Raw genomic sequence first — 17,105 nt, forward strand, 5'->3', positions numbered from 1 at the left:
AAAAATCGACTCAGAATATCATTATATGCAGATCATCAAAGGAACTATGGGTCTATCTCGCTTCCTTCTCCATGTTACAAACAAATGCACAAAGACATAATACCCTTACCACAGTGGGCTGTAGGTATATAAATCGATATTTTCAAACGTATGACAGGATTTCAATTTTAATTTGTAAGGAGCTACAGTCGTACTGACTTAAGCTCTATTTCCACTTTTGAAGAAAGCTAATTTCTAAAATATGCCAGCAATGTATTTCACGGATTTTGAAAAACAAGCATAACGCTTATTTGTGTTATTTAACTTTCCTCATATCAAATCCTCTGGTTTATTCCGATTTTCGAAATTTCGGCACAATTGGATACAACATTGCCTTTTTCGAAATGGGTAATTTCAACGAATACCACCCAACAAAGTAGAAGTTGATCAGCGTAAAATTCTAAGTCGATTTAGTAATGTCCGTCTGTCTGGTGTAATCACGCTATCTTTCGAACGAATTGAGATAGACGGCTAAAATTTTGCACTCATGTTTATTTTCCAGTAGGCAAGTTATGTTCGTAAATGAGTCATGTAGGTCGACGTTTTTATATAGCCCCCCATATAACGGTACCTCCCGATATTCGCTATTTTGATGATTTTAGCGACATTATTAACCGGAATTGTTTCAATTTTGGCATTTGAAGTTCGAAATGGACACTACAGTCTACTGACAGAAAATTGTTTATGCATGTCCACGTCGTCGTATATACCCCATTTCTCAGTGCCTCCCTATCGTATTTGCGATTTTAGGTACAATATTCACCGAAATTGTTTGAGATGTCGTATTTGAAGTTCGTAATGGATGCTACAGCCTGTGACAGAAAATTTTCTATACAGGTCCACGTCTTCGTATAGCTCCGATATAACGGTACCTCCCACTTTTCGACATTTTAATGATTTTAGCGTCATTATTTACCGGAATTGTTTCGAATTTCGTATATGGGGTTCGGAACCGTTACTACAGCCTATGCCAAAAAATAGTATCCAGCACCACGTCCTCGTATAGCCCTTCATTTGAACGGCATTTTTCGACGGAATTATTATTATAATACCCTACATCAGCTACTGGTCTTTGTGCATTTGTTTGTAACATGGATAAAGAAGCGAGATAGACCCATAGTTAGTTATGTCTTGTGAACAAAATGCAAATGCATTTATTATCCGATTGAGATGAAATCTTGCAAACAATATTTTTTTGGCGCAAGAACGAACCCTATTGAAATTGGTGATAATCGGATCAGATTTAGATATAGCTCCCATATAAACTCAACCGATTTCGGGTTAATTGTGTACCAAATCACCAATATAAGTCCAAATGACCTCAAAGTTGGTACATCCTCAAAGTTGGTATAGCTATAGCTCCCATATATATGTTTCATCCGATTTGGGGTTTTAAGTCCTTCACATGCGTAATATATACTCCACAGCAATGGTATTTGGTACCAGTAATCAAATACAGTCCAGAAATGGCTCTGACAAATTTGATATATCATTGTTGTCGAATGCATATATATATATATATATATATATATATATATATATATATATATATATATATATATATATATATATATATATATATATATATATATATATATATATATATATGCATTCGACAACAATGATATTTGGTATCAGATATTTTACAGAGCTCGGATATAACTTTTCCAAATTGTATCGAGATCTGCTAAGACTTGGATATAGCTCCCATATATAGCCTTTATCCGATTTCAGGTTTATTGTGCAAATAATGTCTAATATCAGCCCAAGTGAAGTGAATTTCGGGACGTACGTTTCCATTTCGTGAAACTCGGCTCCGATATATATTTTTTAGTGATATCATGCACTCTCTAGCAAACTATAACTGCTCTGAAGCCAAATGCTGGTAGGTGTTGGTCCTTCTCGAAGTGATATCATGCACTTTATAGCAAACTGTAACTGCTCTGAAGCCAAATGTTGATAGGTGGTATTATCTACTTGAAATATATAATTTTGTTACGGAAGCTCTACTAAATATGCATTTTGGTGTAGGGTATCATATGGTCGGCCCCGCCCAACTTTTGACTTTTCCTTACTGATTTTAAATTTTTAAAATTTTTTCAAAGTTCGACCTGGCCGAACTTAGCTAATTTTTTAACTTGTTTAGAATTTATATAAGAATTCGTAATGGGATCTACAGTCTGTGGCAAAAAATTGTCTATGCAGGTCCAGGTCTTCGTTTAGGCCCCATATATCAGTACCTCCCTAAATTCGGTATTTCGATGTGTTTAGGTACAATACCCACCGAAATTGTTTGAGATGTCGTATTGGAACTTCGTAATGGATGCTACAGCCTACGACAGAAAATTGTCTATGCTGGTCCAGGTCTTGGTACGATTTTAGGTACAATACTCACCGGAATTGTTTGATATGTCGTATTTGAAGATCGTAATAGATGCAATAGCCTATGACAGAAAATTGTCTTTGCAGGTCCAGGTCTTCGTATAGCTCCGATATAACGATACCTCCCCATATACGGTATTTTAATGATTTTAGCTACATTATTCACCGTTTATTTCAAGTTTCGAATTTGAATATGATAATGACTTATGACAAATAATGCCCATGTAGACCCCAATATAACGGCTATATTCTTATAGTCCCCAATATAACGGCTATAATCGGTATTTTTAAGAGTTTAACAGAATTTTTAACAGATTATATTTTTTGAAAATTTCTAAATTCGTTCCAAATGGTGGAGGATATTCAAAGTTCGGCCCGGCCGAATTTACTGCTTTTTAACTTGTTTATTATTTATAATGGTTTTCATACTATTTATGATATATTTTATTAAGTAAAAAAGTAAAAAATAACTAAACTCTTATAAAATAATATCAAATTATTGATTGAATTTAAGAATCTCAATGGAACTTAACTTACATAACAAAACATAAACAAATATTCACCAATTGTTGACATTGTAGCGTTCTTTAGGGGAACACAAATTTCGATATTTGCTATTTCGTCTCGTTTTACATCTGGCCGTTGCTCTAGAGCAACTTCGGTAGACGGGTTTCTTGGAAATGTTTGTTGTAGCATAATTGCAGGCCACTAAAAATGACTTGTATTTAGCACCTTTGGTGGAATACGTAGATGCTGCACAGCCCACAGCAATGTTGCGTTCACCCATCATGGCTGTAAAATGGCCAATGGCACTAAGGAGTGATCGAAAAAAATTAATAAATATTGCCCAAAAATAATATATTCCATTTACTTACGGTCCCTTATAATTCGTCGGATAGGATTGAATATGAGTCCTTTTGGTGCTCTTAACTTCCGAATACCAGGCATTAATGACAGCTTTTATTAGCTCTGCTCTATTTGGTTTACCATAATATGATTTCCAGGCCAAATTTTGACCCGAAAACTTGAATCTTTGTGTATTGCGACATTTGTCATGGTTCATCTTACATTGACGTACATTGTACGAAGCTATTTTAGCCAGTTCGGCATTCCATCTCATTGTGGCCATACGACAAGCTGGCCTAAATTTAGACACCTTGCCACCGGCAATACGATTACGTCTTTTGTTGTGAACATTGACAATGAGGTTCCTGAGTTTGGGTCCAATTCGTATCATGGTAGCATCCTTTGGACAGCTCTTATAAAAATTCTTAAAAAATAAGATTTATGCTGTTAAAATTAGAAAAATTAAAAACTGTATGGTTGCCAATCTTACCCCCTTGTTTTTGCACGCAACATGCTTCACTCCAGCAGGGCACAAGTTCGAGGCACAATAATTTGCATTTGTTGAACCGAATAACTGTTGAGCAAGAAATCCCATCAAAATAATTGTCAATTTCATTTTCCCGTGTAATGCTGAGATGTTCCCTAAGTTCGAACACAAGTCTGACTCTGGGTTTGGTATGATCCCAGATTATTTTTATGAAGTTATGTCTCCTATAGTTTCTTGAGACGAAGTTATTTTTGAACAAATGTTTATTCATTGTCATCATAGATAAATATTTACGATTAAAATAGATCCAATTATAAATACAATTTATTTGTAATATTTTCATGAATGTTCGATGAACTCATTTCTATGTGGCCCACATGGTGTATTTGGAACTCAGCACTTGAACAAACAACGAGAATTTACTAAATTAGCTTGATTGAGGCTCTAGTTTATTTGTTGTTTCTAATTTAGAAAAATATTTGGGAAATAATTGGAACGTAAAAATAATTTAACTGTCAAAATTGACATCCAATAAAACAATACTGTAATACACATATGGGCAAAGTCTGAGGTATATTAACCCAACTTTGCAGATAAATAAACGTGGATGAGCAAATAAGTTTCCCGATGGACAAAGTCGCCGCGAACTGAACTTTGAATTTTTTGCTTGTGTCCTTGAGGTAAATATGGAATCGTCCTTGGGTCCGCCAAATAACTTTTTATACCCTCCACCATACATAGTAGGGAGGGTCTATTAAGTTCGTCATTCCGTTCGTAATTTATAAAATAATAATTTTAGACCTAACAAGATCAGCGTAAAATTCTAAGACAATTTAGCCATGTCAGTCCTTCTGTTGTAATTACACTAGAGTCAAAACGAATTAAGACAGGAAGCTAAAAGTTTGCAGAGATCAGTCTTTTGTGTGCTGGAAGGTCAAGTTCGAAGATGGTTCACTATATCGCATAGCCCCCACGGTACCCACAGATATTTGGAATTTTGACGTTTTTAACCACATTTTTGAATGGAATTGTCAGAAAATCCACGCCAGGAGTTCCTTCTGATATTCGGTATTTTGATGATTGTAGCCATATTTTTCAATATAATTATCCGAAACTCCACACCTCGAGTTCCTTCTGGGTATTTCAACCCCTAGAAGAGTATTGTCTATATGGGTTCACGATATCGTATATTCCCCCTATAACGTTACCTCCCTATATTCGGATTTAAATGATTTTAGCCACATTTTAATGCAATTTAATTTTCGTACAACCCGATATTCGGTATTTTGGTGATTTTAGCCCCAATTTCAATGGAATGGAGTTTTTGTGGGTACTTTACCGCCTGCAATAGAATTGTCTATATAAGTTCACGATATCGTATGTCCCCCATATAACGGTACCTACTGATATTCGGTATTTTGGTGATTTTAGCGACATTATTCACCGGAATTGTTTCAAATGTCGTATTTGAATTTTGTAATTGATAATAAGGCCTAAGACAGAAAATTGTCTGTGCAGGCCCACGTCTTCGTGTAGCCCTCTTATAACGGTACCCCCAAATATGCGGTATTTTCATGACTTTAGCGACACTGTTTACTGGAATTGTTTCAAATTTGGTATTTGTGGATACTACAGCCTAAGACAGAAAATTGCTTGTGCAGGTCCATGTCTTCGTATAGGCCCCATATAATGGTACCTCCCGATATTCGGTATTTTGATGATTTTTGTGACATTATTCACCGGAATTGTTTCAAATTTGGTATTTGAAGTTCGCAATGGATACTACAGCATATGACAGAAAATTGCTGGTGCAGGTCCACGTTTCGGTATAATGGTACATCCCTATATATGGTAATTTCATGATTTCAGCTACATTCTTCACCGAATTTTCTTTCATATTTCGCATTTGAATATTAAAATGGCTTATGACAAAAGTTGCCTATGCACATCCACGTTGTATACATACGGCTACATTCGGTATTTTTAAGATTTTAACAGAATTTTTAACAGATTTTATTTTTTTTTTTAAATTTCCAAATTCGCTCCAAATGGTGGAGGGTGTTCAAAGTTCGGGCCGGCCGAAGTTACAGATTTTTTACTTGTTATGAATTTCTGCCAGAAAAGTCAGTGCATATTTCGAACTCAAAGCACAAAGATTTAAGATAATTCTGTTGAAAAATGTTTCGATTTTTTTCGAGGCGCTACAAACGGAATGGCATTAAAGTATGTTCAAAACCTTAACATTTTTTGATCGAGGTTCGAAAATGAGTGGACCAATAGTTTGCAACAAAGCCAAACGCCATAATTTTTGCATTTATTTTTTTTTTTTAATTTTATTGAATGAAAGCAAAAAATGTCGAAAATAATAAATAAATTCTTGCACCGAAATTCAAAATACCGAAAATAGGGAGGTACCATTATATGGGGGCTATACCAAAACGTGGACCTTCATTGTACATTTTCAATACCAAAAGACCTGCATTTGAGTAAAATTTTATCAACCTTCTTCATTTCGTTAGGAAGATAGAGAGATAGATTTCCACAGAGGGACAGACTGGTGGAAATGTATATTTCGAGGTGTTACAAAAGTAATGACAAACTTAATATACCCTTCATACTATATTGGAGGGTATAAAAACGGAATGACAAACCACTATGGGTCAGGATAAAAAATCAAAAAGTTGGGAAGATCATAGGTTTTGTACCATGGCTGGACCTGTACAAATCAGGTCCAGAGAAATGTCATATTTAAATTAGAAGTTTAAAAGAAATACTGGAAATAATTATTTTCGTATTTACAATCATCCATTTCACAATTGAGAAGAGAAATCAGAATATTTTTTAGATTATTAAGAAATAATTTCCAAAAACTTCCATTATATTTGAAATACGCTTTGTCAGGGTTAAATAAATATTTTCTTGTCAAGAAAAGAGCAGACAAACAGCTTAACAGAGTTTAGATAAACAGTATCTATTTGTTTTCGTTCTAGAAGAACAGGTGTTAGACCGCGCTGAGAAACATCTGTAGCTGTTACATTTAAATGATATTATTAACGTATATTGTAATGGCCTTGATCTTAAAAATATCTTAGAACCATCTGTCAATTTTTTTTAGTACTTAAGGGGTGAATTTTCAACAGTTCTCTATCAGTTCAACAACATCTGGAGTTTGAATTATAGATACTTAGAGGTGAAAATGAATCAGTTTGTCAAAATTTTAATTATCGGCACGGTTATTGCTTCGGCTTTGGCCACCGATTATTGTTCAACAGATTTGTGCAATAAAGGAGTGACACACGTTGCCTGTGGCAAAAAGGTATGTGCAGAAGCTGAGTACAACAATAATTCTATAATCCTCGAAAGGTCCCTAAGGATTAACTTGACTTCCGTATCAAAAACATTTATTTTAATGACAAATGAACATCCAATTTCAGCAATTTGCCAGCTCATGTCCCTCAAATGCTGCTTTCGTCACCATCGACAACAATCTAAAAGCCGAAATCGTTCGTGCCCACAATGAAAAACGTAATTTGGTAGCTGGTGGTGGTGTCAATGGTCTTGCACCTGCTTGTCGTATGGCCACCATGGAATGGGATGATGAATTGGCTAAAGTTGCTGCCTATAATGTCCTGCAATGTAAGATGTCTCATGACAAGTGTCGCAACACTGAAACCTTCCAATATGCTGGACAAAACTTGGCCTGGAGATCATTCTGGGGTAAACAAAGTTACAGTACACTTTTCCAAAAATCCTTTGCCATGTGGTATGATGAAGTAAAGGATGTGAAAATGTCTTACATTGATGATTTCCCGGTTGGCTATAGTGGACCGTGAGTTGGAAATTTGGAATATATTAACCATTTTATTTTTATTTCGATTTTTTTCTTATTTTTCAGTATGATTGGCCATTTCACAGTAATGATGGCAGATCGCAATGTTCGTGTGGGTTGTGCTGCTGCCACTTACGATGACACCAGAATTTCTGGGGATAGACAGATTTTCTTGATTGCCTGTAATTATGCCACCACCAATATGTTGGGTTTCCCCATCTATAAGAGCTGCAGTTCTCCCGCATCTTCATGCACTTCGGGTAGAAATTCCCAATATCCCAATTTGTGTTCCACATCGGAAAAATATGAAGTTAATAAGTGGTATTAAATAATGAGTTCTGTTACTTTTATTTGTTGATTTTGCTTTTTATAATTTATCTAACCTTCGTAAAATAAAAAAAATTAATTGTTTTTCAATATAAAAATTTGTGTTTGATTAAAGAAAATCAATCGATTTTCTCAAACAACTATTGGGGACTGGGTCTTGTTTTACATAATTTCCAAATATCAAATTAATGCTGGTTCAGATGAGAAAATAGACTTAAACGAAAACATAAAAACATCTGGACCCGCTATATAGGGCTAATATGAAAACATTGAACTGTTCGTTAAAGGAGATCATAAAATTTTCGGCATCTTGATGGAAAATTTTGAAATTGGTATGTTTTGGACTGTTTAAATGTAAGGTAATATGGCTGGAAAATTTATAAAAAACCTTTAAGGTACCTTACATCGGTAGGTTTTGTTAAATGGTTAATGTTCCCAATATTAGATATTTTACGAATATTATTTTGCAAATTTCTTTTGTTCAGAGACTCACAAGATCTAAAATAATTCCTACTTTGAATTTTTCAAAAAAAAAAAAAAAAAAAAAAAAAATAGAAATAAAAATTAAATATAAGGGGATATTTTTCTCGGATTCGACAAATAATTTTAAATTTTAGTACATAATTTTGAATGTAATTTTCATAAAGACTATCTTACCTTTTACATGAGCTGTAATTTATTATGAAATTTTGTGTAAAATATTCCTTTTGTCGACACCATCCGTCTAAAACCCAATTTTATGTTACTTGAAGTTTAACATTTTCGACCAAAATACTCCCCGTAATTTTATCTGCAATATTGCCGCAGGCATTATATACTTGAAATGCATGGATTCCGAGAAATCTTGAACCGAAAATTTCCGAAAATGTGGAGGAGGGAGGGAGATCTTGCCCCGTCTTTATTGTTACTTTTCGATGTAAACTTTCAAAACGCCGATACACGTGCCTTCTTTTTATACCCTCCATCTTGGATGTTTGTTAAACATCTAAATATTCGTCAGAGACCAATATTTACTGAAAACAAGTAAAAAAGCAGTAAGTTCGGCCGGGTCGAACTGTCAGGAGGTAAAGTGTTCACAAAGAACCCCTTGTGTAGAATTCAGACAATCCGTTGAAAAATGTGGCTAAAATCATCAAAATACCGAATATCGGGGGGTACTGTTATATGTGGACTATATGATATCGTGCACCTATATAGATAATTCCCTTTCGTTGTGCGGATTTTCAGACCATTCCATTGGAATATGTGGCTAAAATCGTCAAAATCCCGAATATCGGGGGATACCGTTATATGGGGTTTATACGAAAATTTGTACCTATATAGACAATTCCCTTTCAGGTGGTAAAGTGCTAACAAGTAACCCCTTGTGTAGAATTTTAGACAATTCCGTCGAAAAATGAGGCTAAAATCATCGAAATACCGAATATCGGAGGGTACCGTTATATGGGTGATATACGATATCGTGGACCTATATAGATAATTCTCAGCCAAGGGATAAAGTACTCACAGAGAACTCCTTGTGTGGATTTTTATACAATTCCATTGAAAAATGTGGCTAAAATCATCAAAATACCGGATATCGGTGGTACCGTTATATGGGGGCTATACGATATCGTGGACCGATATAGCCCATCTTTGAACTTGACCTGCCTGCAGACAAAAGGGAGATCTGGGCAAAATTTTAGCTTTCTATCTTAATTTGTTATATGGGGGCTATACGATATCGTGGACCGATATAGCCCATCTTCGAACTTGACCTGCCTGCAGACAAAGGGAGATCTGGGCAAAATTTTAGCTTTCTATCTTAATTTGTTTAGGCAGACGGACGGACAGGGCTAAATCGTCTTAGAATTTACGCTGATCAAGAATATATATACTTTGTTGGGTCCAAAATGATTATTTCGATGAGTTACAAACGGAATGACGAACTTAATATACCCCCCATACTATGTATGGTGGAGGGTATAATAAGATATATCGGTCCACGGATAGCCCCCATATAAAAGTACCTCCCGATATTCGGCATTTTGCTGGTTTTAGCCACATATTTCCAGTAATTTGTCAAAAAAAAATTAGTATTTGTTGTTTGCAATGGGTTCCAGCTTCGGTGACAAAACATTGGTTATATAGATCCACGTTTTCGTATAGCCCCCATATAACGGAACCTCCCGATATTCGGTATTTTGATGGTTTTAGCCACATTTGTACACGGATTTGTCACAAAAATTGGTATTTGTAGTTGCTTATAGGCTCTAGCTCTGATGGAGGAACATTGTACCCGTATAACGGTTCCTCTAAATATTCGGTATTATGATAGTTTTACCCAAACTTTTCTACGGATTTGTCTAAAAATTGATATTTGTAGTTCGTAATTGGTTCTAGCTCCGATGGCAGAATATTTAAAATCTAGGATCCATCGGATATTCAGTATTTTGACGATTTAAGCCACATTTTCTAATAGATTTGTGTAAATTGTGTAAAATTTGATATTTAAGACTTGCAATAGTTTTTATTTGTTGTAGTATAAATTTGTCTGTATAAATTCCCGTCTTAGCATGGCCCCCATATAACGACTCCCACCATTTGCCTACCGATCTTACTGGAGTTTGTAGTTTAAAGTGGAACAGATTTGAATCCAGATACTTTTACATAAAAATGTTGTCTTTACCCAATGGCGGAGGGTATTAGAAGTTCGCCCTGCCGAACTTAATGCCTTTTTACTTGTTAATCCTATTATCGTAATCTGCTGCATTTTCCCCATAATTATTGATACAATTAAATTTTGTTGCACAGTGTAATTAGATCTGGTGTGAATGTGGAACTTTCATGAGCCTTTCTCACAAAGTGTCCACTTTTTTTATAACGAAACTCTCAGAAATTGCGAAAATTTTAACCACTTTTCTTCAAAGTTCGCACATTGCAATATTCGAACTAAAATTGGATCTAGTGTAAAATTGGGATATGTAGGCCCATTCTTTATGGTAAATTCCCAAAGAAGGACATTTTTGGTGTCTGTTAGTGTCGGATTTCGAGAAAAAGATGTGCTGAATTGTGCCAGGTTTGTGCTCAAATGCACCGATTTTTTGAAATTCGAAAAATTTTCTAAGATACTTGAAAAAAGATTTATTTCGAAAAAAAAATCTGAAAGAATTGCATTTTTCGAATTTTGATAAAATTAAAGTTGTGCTGAATTTTACTAAACTTGTGCCCATTTGCAGCGTTATTTTTTTTTTGGATCTCTCTTACAAAAATCGAAAAAAAGATAACTTCGAGAGTATGCCAGAATTGCAACTTTGCATATTTGCATATTTTTATACCCTCCACCATACTATGGAGGGTATATTAACTTTGTCATTCCGTTTGTAACTCCTCGAAATACTCATGTCAGACCCAACAAAGTATATATATTCTTGATCAGCGTAAAATTCTAAGTCGATTTAGCGATGTCCGTCTGTCTGTCTGTCCGTCTGTCTGTTGTAATCACGCTATCTTTCGAACGAATTGAGATAGAAGGCTAAAATTTTGCACACATGTTTATGTTTTCAGTAGGCAGGTTAGGCAGGTTCAGTTCGTAAATGGGCCATGTAGGTCCACGTTTTCATATAGCCCCCATATAACGGTACCTCCGGATATTCGGTATTTTGATGATTTTAGCGACATTATTCACCGGAATTATTTCAAATTTGGTATTTGAAGTTCGAAATGGATACTACAGCCTAAGACTGGAAATTGTCTGTGCAGGTCCATGTCTTCGTATAGCCCCCATATAACGGTACATCCCGATATTCGGTATTTTGATGATTTTAGCGACATTATTCACCGGAATTCTTTAAAATTTGGTATTTGAAGTTCGAAACTGATACTTCAGCCTAAGACAGAAAAATGTCTGTGCAGGTCTACGTCTTCGTATAGCCCCCATATAACGGTACCTCCCTATATTCGGTATTTTGGTGATTTTAGCGTCATTATTCACCGGAATTGTTTGAAATTACGCATTTAGAGTTCGTAATTGAAACAACTGTCTATGACAGAAAATTGTCTATGCAGGTCCACGTCTTCGTATAGCCCCCTTATAACTGTACCTCCCTATATTCGGTATTTTGGTGATTTTAGCGTAATTATTCACCGGATTTTTTTCAAATGGTGGAGGGTATTCAAATTTCGGCCCGGCCGAACTTACTGCTTTTTTACTTGTTTCTCAATATCTTTAACCGTTTTCGAAATTTGATAATTTCGAAGAAACCCAGTATTTTTCAGTAAATCGCTGTAATTGTTTTAAAAATCTAAATATCGAGATGCGGTGCTGATTTGTGCTCACTTAGCAAAAATTTTTCCTCTATTTCTTTATTCGTTACAATCCAAAAAAATTGTAAAATGTGGAATTTTTATTTTATTTTCTGAAAAATACAGATTTTTCGAAATTGTCATATCTCGAAACGAAATTTGTTTGCATTTTGAACGAAAAATTCGGCACAATTCTTTGTTTCGATATTCGAACATTGCAATTCCAATGGACACCACATGAAGGTCATAGAGAAATAAATGGTCGAATGCTAGGGGTCGTAAAACGGATTAAAACTCTTCAACTTGTTTTCAATATCGCTTCACGTTTTTGCATTAAAAGCGTTTTTAAGGTCTTGTTAACTTTTTCCAGCCAAAATGGCTGTAGTTTGATATTTTTAAATCAAAATATGTAGAACACATCTTCGTAAAACAATTACAACTGAGATCCGTACCACTACGCTATAATTATTGAAATTTGAAAGACGTTGCAAATTTTTTCAAAAAACACTTTGAATTTCGGAATTTCGATGCCTCCATCTCCACTCAGGTCCCAAAAATGGATGTGGCCCAATATAACGGTTTTGGGAATATTGATGTTCAGGACACAATTTTCTTTGACATTCTAAGATCTCCTTTAACGAAAATTCGTCATACGTTTTTGGGTTTCAATTTTTTGCCTTGAACCAACATTAATTTGATATTTGGAAATTATGTAAAAGCCCAGTGTCCAGCCCAGTTCCTAATGGTTGCTTGAGAAAATCGTTTGATTTTCTTTAATTAAACACACATATTTATATTCAAAAACAATTATATTTATTTTTTTATACCCTACAACACTATGTGTTGGGGGTATTATAAGTTTGATTGGGCCAAAAATTATGTAACACCACGAAATATTGGTTTCCCACATAGGAAAGTATATATGGATCTTCCTAGCTCGCCGAGCTGAGTCGATCTAGCTATGTATGTCCGTCCGTCCGTCTGTCCGTCTGTCCGTCTGTCCGTCTGTCCATGTTAATTTGTAATCACTCTACAGGTCGCAATTATGGCCCGATCTTCACGAAATTTAGTATGGAGGTGGGGTTAATGTCAGAATAGAACCCTATTTCTTTTGGAGATGATCGCCAAATGTTTAGGGGTTGAAATGGACCAAATACTGAAAAAATTTCGGATTTTGCAGTAGCTATACAGGTCGCATTTATAGACCAATCGACGCGGAATTTCGCATGTAGCTAGAGTTTAGGACGGGGAAGAAGCCTGCCAATTTGGGTGGTCATCGGATTATATTTAGCGGGTAAAATAGACCATATCTTTTGTGTTGAAAAAAATCTAAATTTTTCATTAAACCGTGAATATTTTAAATCCCGGCGAAATCACAAAGCCATCACAAGGTTACTTCTGACCTTTACTTTGATGTTAACATCCAACAAACCGGATATATAGCAAAATAGGTGCGATATATATGTCTATCAAAGAAGATATGCTTGAAAGATCTCTTATAAGTCGAGAACGGCTGAACTGATTTCGACAGTTCTCATTAATTTAGAATGGCCTCTTGGCAGGAAAGAAAAAACGTCTTAAAAATCGCATAAAAATATCTCTATAAAGATGAAAATATTGATTTTGTAAAATTTTCTCATATTTTTTCAATTTTGTCATATTTTTGGCATATTTTCATTTTGAATTAAACATTTAGTAAAATTTCTACAGCTAACAAAACTAAGTAGTTAGGATATCAGTATATCATATACAGATCGCATTTATGGCCCGATCCTTACGAAATTTTGCATGGGGATAAGATGAGGGTCAGAATAGAAGCCTACTCTTTTTGGAGATGATCGCCATATATTTAGGGGTTGAAATGGACCAAAAAAATGCAACATTGTCAGCAGGTCGTAATTATCGCCCGATCCTCGCGCACATTTGAATGGGGGTTACGGGCATTGCAAAAAGCCAAGCAGTTTTGGATGGCCATCCAAAAATATTCAATGTGTGAAATAGTTTGCCAACTTTTGTAGACAAAATACGAAAATCTCCATTCCAGTGACTCTATGGAGAATTCACAAATACAGGAAAGACGCACTTCTGACTATTTCGTTAACGCTGAGTTCGTGGAAGAATATAGTCAAATGTCTGTATCTCATATAGATGCGTTTCAGTCAAAAGCCAATAATAAATGTTAATCTTTTGCCACTTCTGAGAGACAATGGGTCTTTGGGAAATATTGGTTCCATATCTAGGAAGACCACTTACGTGCAACATTTACCAATAAATTTGAAATGAGCAAATTAGTTAAAGTTGCTATTATTCGAAAATTAGAGAACGAAACCTGATGGTTTTCTTTTATTATTTGTTACAATATCTTGTGTAATTCTTTCGAGTATCTCGCCTATATGAACTGTATCGTTTATTATGGTGTTGTAGGGTATTCAACGGTCGGCCCCGCTCGACTGTAGCCTTTGCTTACTTGTTTTGGCATATTTTCATTTTGAATTAAACATTTGGTAATATTTCTACAGCTAACAAAACTAAGTAGTTAGGATATCAGGATATCATATACAGATCGCATTTATGGCCCGATCCTTACGAAATTTTGCATGGGTATAAGATGAGGGTCAGATTAGAAGCCTACTCTTTTTGGAGATGATCGCAATATATTTAGGGGTTGAAATGGACCAAAAAATTGCAAAATTGTCAGCAGGTCGTAATTATCGCCCGATCCTCACGCACATTTGAATGGGGGTTACCGGACATTGCAAAAGCCAAGCAGTTTTGGATGGCCATCCAAAAATGTTCAATGTGCGAAATAGTTTGCCATCTTTTGTAGACAAAATACGAAAATGTCCATTCCTGTGACTTTTTGGAGAATTCGCAAATACAGGAAAGACGCACTTCTGACTATTTCGTTGAAGAATATAGTCAAACGACTGTATCTCATATAGAGGCGTTTCAGTCAAAATCCAATAATAAATGTTAATATTTTGCCACTTCTGAGAGATTATAGGTCTTTGGGAAAGGAAGATCTAGGAAGACCATTTACGTGCAACATCTACCAATAAATTGGAAATGAGCAAATTCGTTTAAGTTGCTATTGTTCGAAAATTAGAGAACGAAACCTGATGGTTTTCTTTAATTATTTGTCACAATTTCTTGTGGAATTCTGTCGAGTATTTCGCCTATGTAAACTGTATGGTTTATTATAGTGTTGTAGGGTATTCAACAGTCGGCCCCGCTCGACTGTAGCCTTTGCTTACTTGTTCTGTCATATTTTTATCGTATTTTTTATCGCATGCGATTTTTTCAATTGACTTACAGTTTAAATTGTATTTTTTTTAATTTATAACCCTGCAATACTATGTTTTTAGCGTATTATGCATGCATGTGGCAATTATCGTCCGATCCTCACGAAATTTTACATGGGGTTAGAATTAAAGCCTATTGTTCTCAAGATTTACATTTAAGGGTTCAAATGGACTAAAAAAATTATATTTTTCTAATTTTGTAGTCGCCCTATAGACAACAATTGAAAACTAATCTACACGGAATTTCGCATATTTTCAAAAACGAAATCTTCCAAAATGTTTTTGGACATAAGGGGATTTCGAACAAATTGTAATGTAGTAGGGTCTCACAAGGTCGGCCCCACACGGCTATAGGTTTTGCTTACTTGTTTAAGAATTATATCCATATCTATAAAAGAGGAAATTTTTGTATGTTTGTTTGTTTGTAATTTATGGAATCGAAAACCGGTGAATAGATTTTCCTGAAAATTTCCATATATACTGCAACATCGCCTGAAAGTAACGTAGGCTATATACATTTTTGAATTTCCACTTGGTACTGGAGATATAGCATCAGAATCGGAGGTACCTCCCAAAAATTTAGATTTTATATGCACTTATCTATTGATTGGTTGAAGAAACAGTCTCCAAATTTGGAATACGTAACGGAATTCAGAACAAAAATAAGTTTGAAAAATTATATTGTAATCAGTTCAGATTTGGATATATATTTTCGGCCGATTTCGTTCATTTGATGCCTCAAACACAATATGAATGTTTGATTCCAATGAAATTTGGAATATGTGACGGGATTTGATCCGAAAATAAATTTGTCAAATTATATTGAAATCGGTTCAGATTTGGGTATAGCTCCCACACACATTTTCGGCCGATTTCATGTATTTGGTGAACCAAACACGATATGTATTTCCAATTGTAATGAAATTTAAAATAAATAACGGAATTGGGAGCCAAAATTAATTTGTCAAATTAAATTGAAATCGGTTCAGATTTGGATATAGCTCCCATATATATTTTCGACCGATTTCATGTATTTGATGCACCAAACACGATATGTATGTTCGATTCTAAAGAAATTTGGAATATGTAACGGGATTTTGATTAGAAAATAAATTAGTCAAATTATATTAAAATCGGTTCAGATTTGATTATAGCTCCCATATATATACTTAGCCGTTTTCACATATTTGATGCACCCAAAGCGAGAGATACAAAATCTAGCACCAGAAAAAAATTGCCAAATTATATTGGAATCAGTTGAGGTTTGGGTATAGCTAACATATATATTTCGGCCGATTTCATACATGTTATGCACCAAACATGATATATATCACCGATACCAAAGAAATTCAGAATGTGTGGCGGAATTTGGTTAAAATAATAAATGTGGCAAATTAATTGAAAATTAGTTAAGATTTGGATATAGCTCCCATATATATATTCTCGGCCGATTTCACATATTTGACGCACCAATTTCAATGAAATATGAAAGGTGTGGCGGAATTTGGTGTAAAAGTATTTTTTTTTTAAATTATATTTTAATTGGATCAGATTGGGATATGATTTTAATAAGAACCATTGACCCACAACGCCTTAGGCTAACACTAAA

At 34.8% G+C, this 17,105-nt stretch overlaps 2 protein-coding genes across 2 annotated transcripts; one reads left to right on the forward strand and one right to left on the reverse strand.

Moving 5' to 3' along the window:
* Positions 1–2,880: 2,880 nt before the first annotated feature.
* Positions 2,881–4,269, reverse strand: LOC101898044 (antigen 5 like allergen Cul n 1-like). The gene is made up of 3 exons (XM_059118994.1): positions 3,758–4,269; positions 3,297–3,691; positions 2,881–3,233 (listed from the first exon to the last, which is right to left on the reverse strand). The coding sequence occupies exons 1-3, from the start codon at positions 3,881–3,883 to the stop codon at positions 2,981–2,983; spliced, it is 774 nt and encodes a 257-aa protein (XP_058974977.1). The 5' UTR covers positions 3,884–4,269; the 3' UTR covers positions 2,881–2,980.
* A 2,622-nt stretch (positions 4,270–6,891) lies between these two features.
* LOC131801036 (antigen 5 like allergen Cul n 1-like) lies at positions 6,892–7,947 on the forward strand. Its single transcript, XM_059118995.1, has 3 exons — positions 6,892–7,070; positions 7,189–7,583; positions 7,650–7,947. Exons 1-3 carry the CDS (start codon positions 6,951–6,953, stop codon positions 7,909–7,911), a joined length of 777 nt encoding a protein of 258 aa, XP_058974978.1. The 5' UTR covers positions 6,892–6,950; the 3' UTR covers positions 7,912–7,947.
* The last annotated feature ends 9,158 nt before the right edge of the window (positions 7,948–17,105 follow it).

The sequence above is a fragment of the Musca domestica genome, unplaced genomic scaffold, assembly GCF_030504385.1.
Source record: "Musca domestica strain aabys unplaced genomic scaffold, Musca_domestica.polishedcontigs.V.1.1 14, whole genome shotgun sequence".
Classification (NCBI taxonomy): Eukaryota; Metazoa; Arthropoda; class Insecta; order Diptera; family Muscidae; genus Musca; species Musca domestica.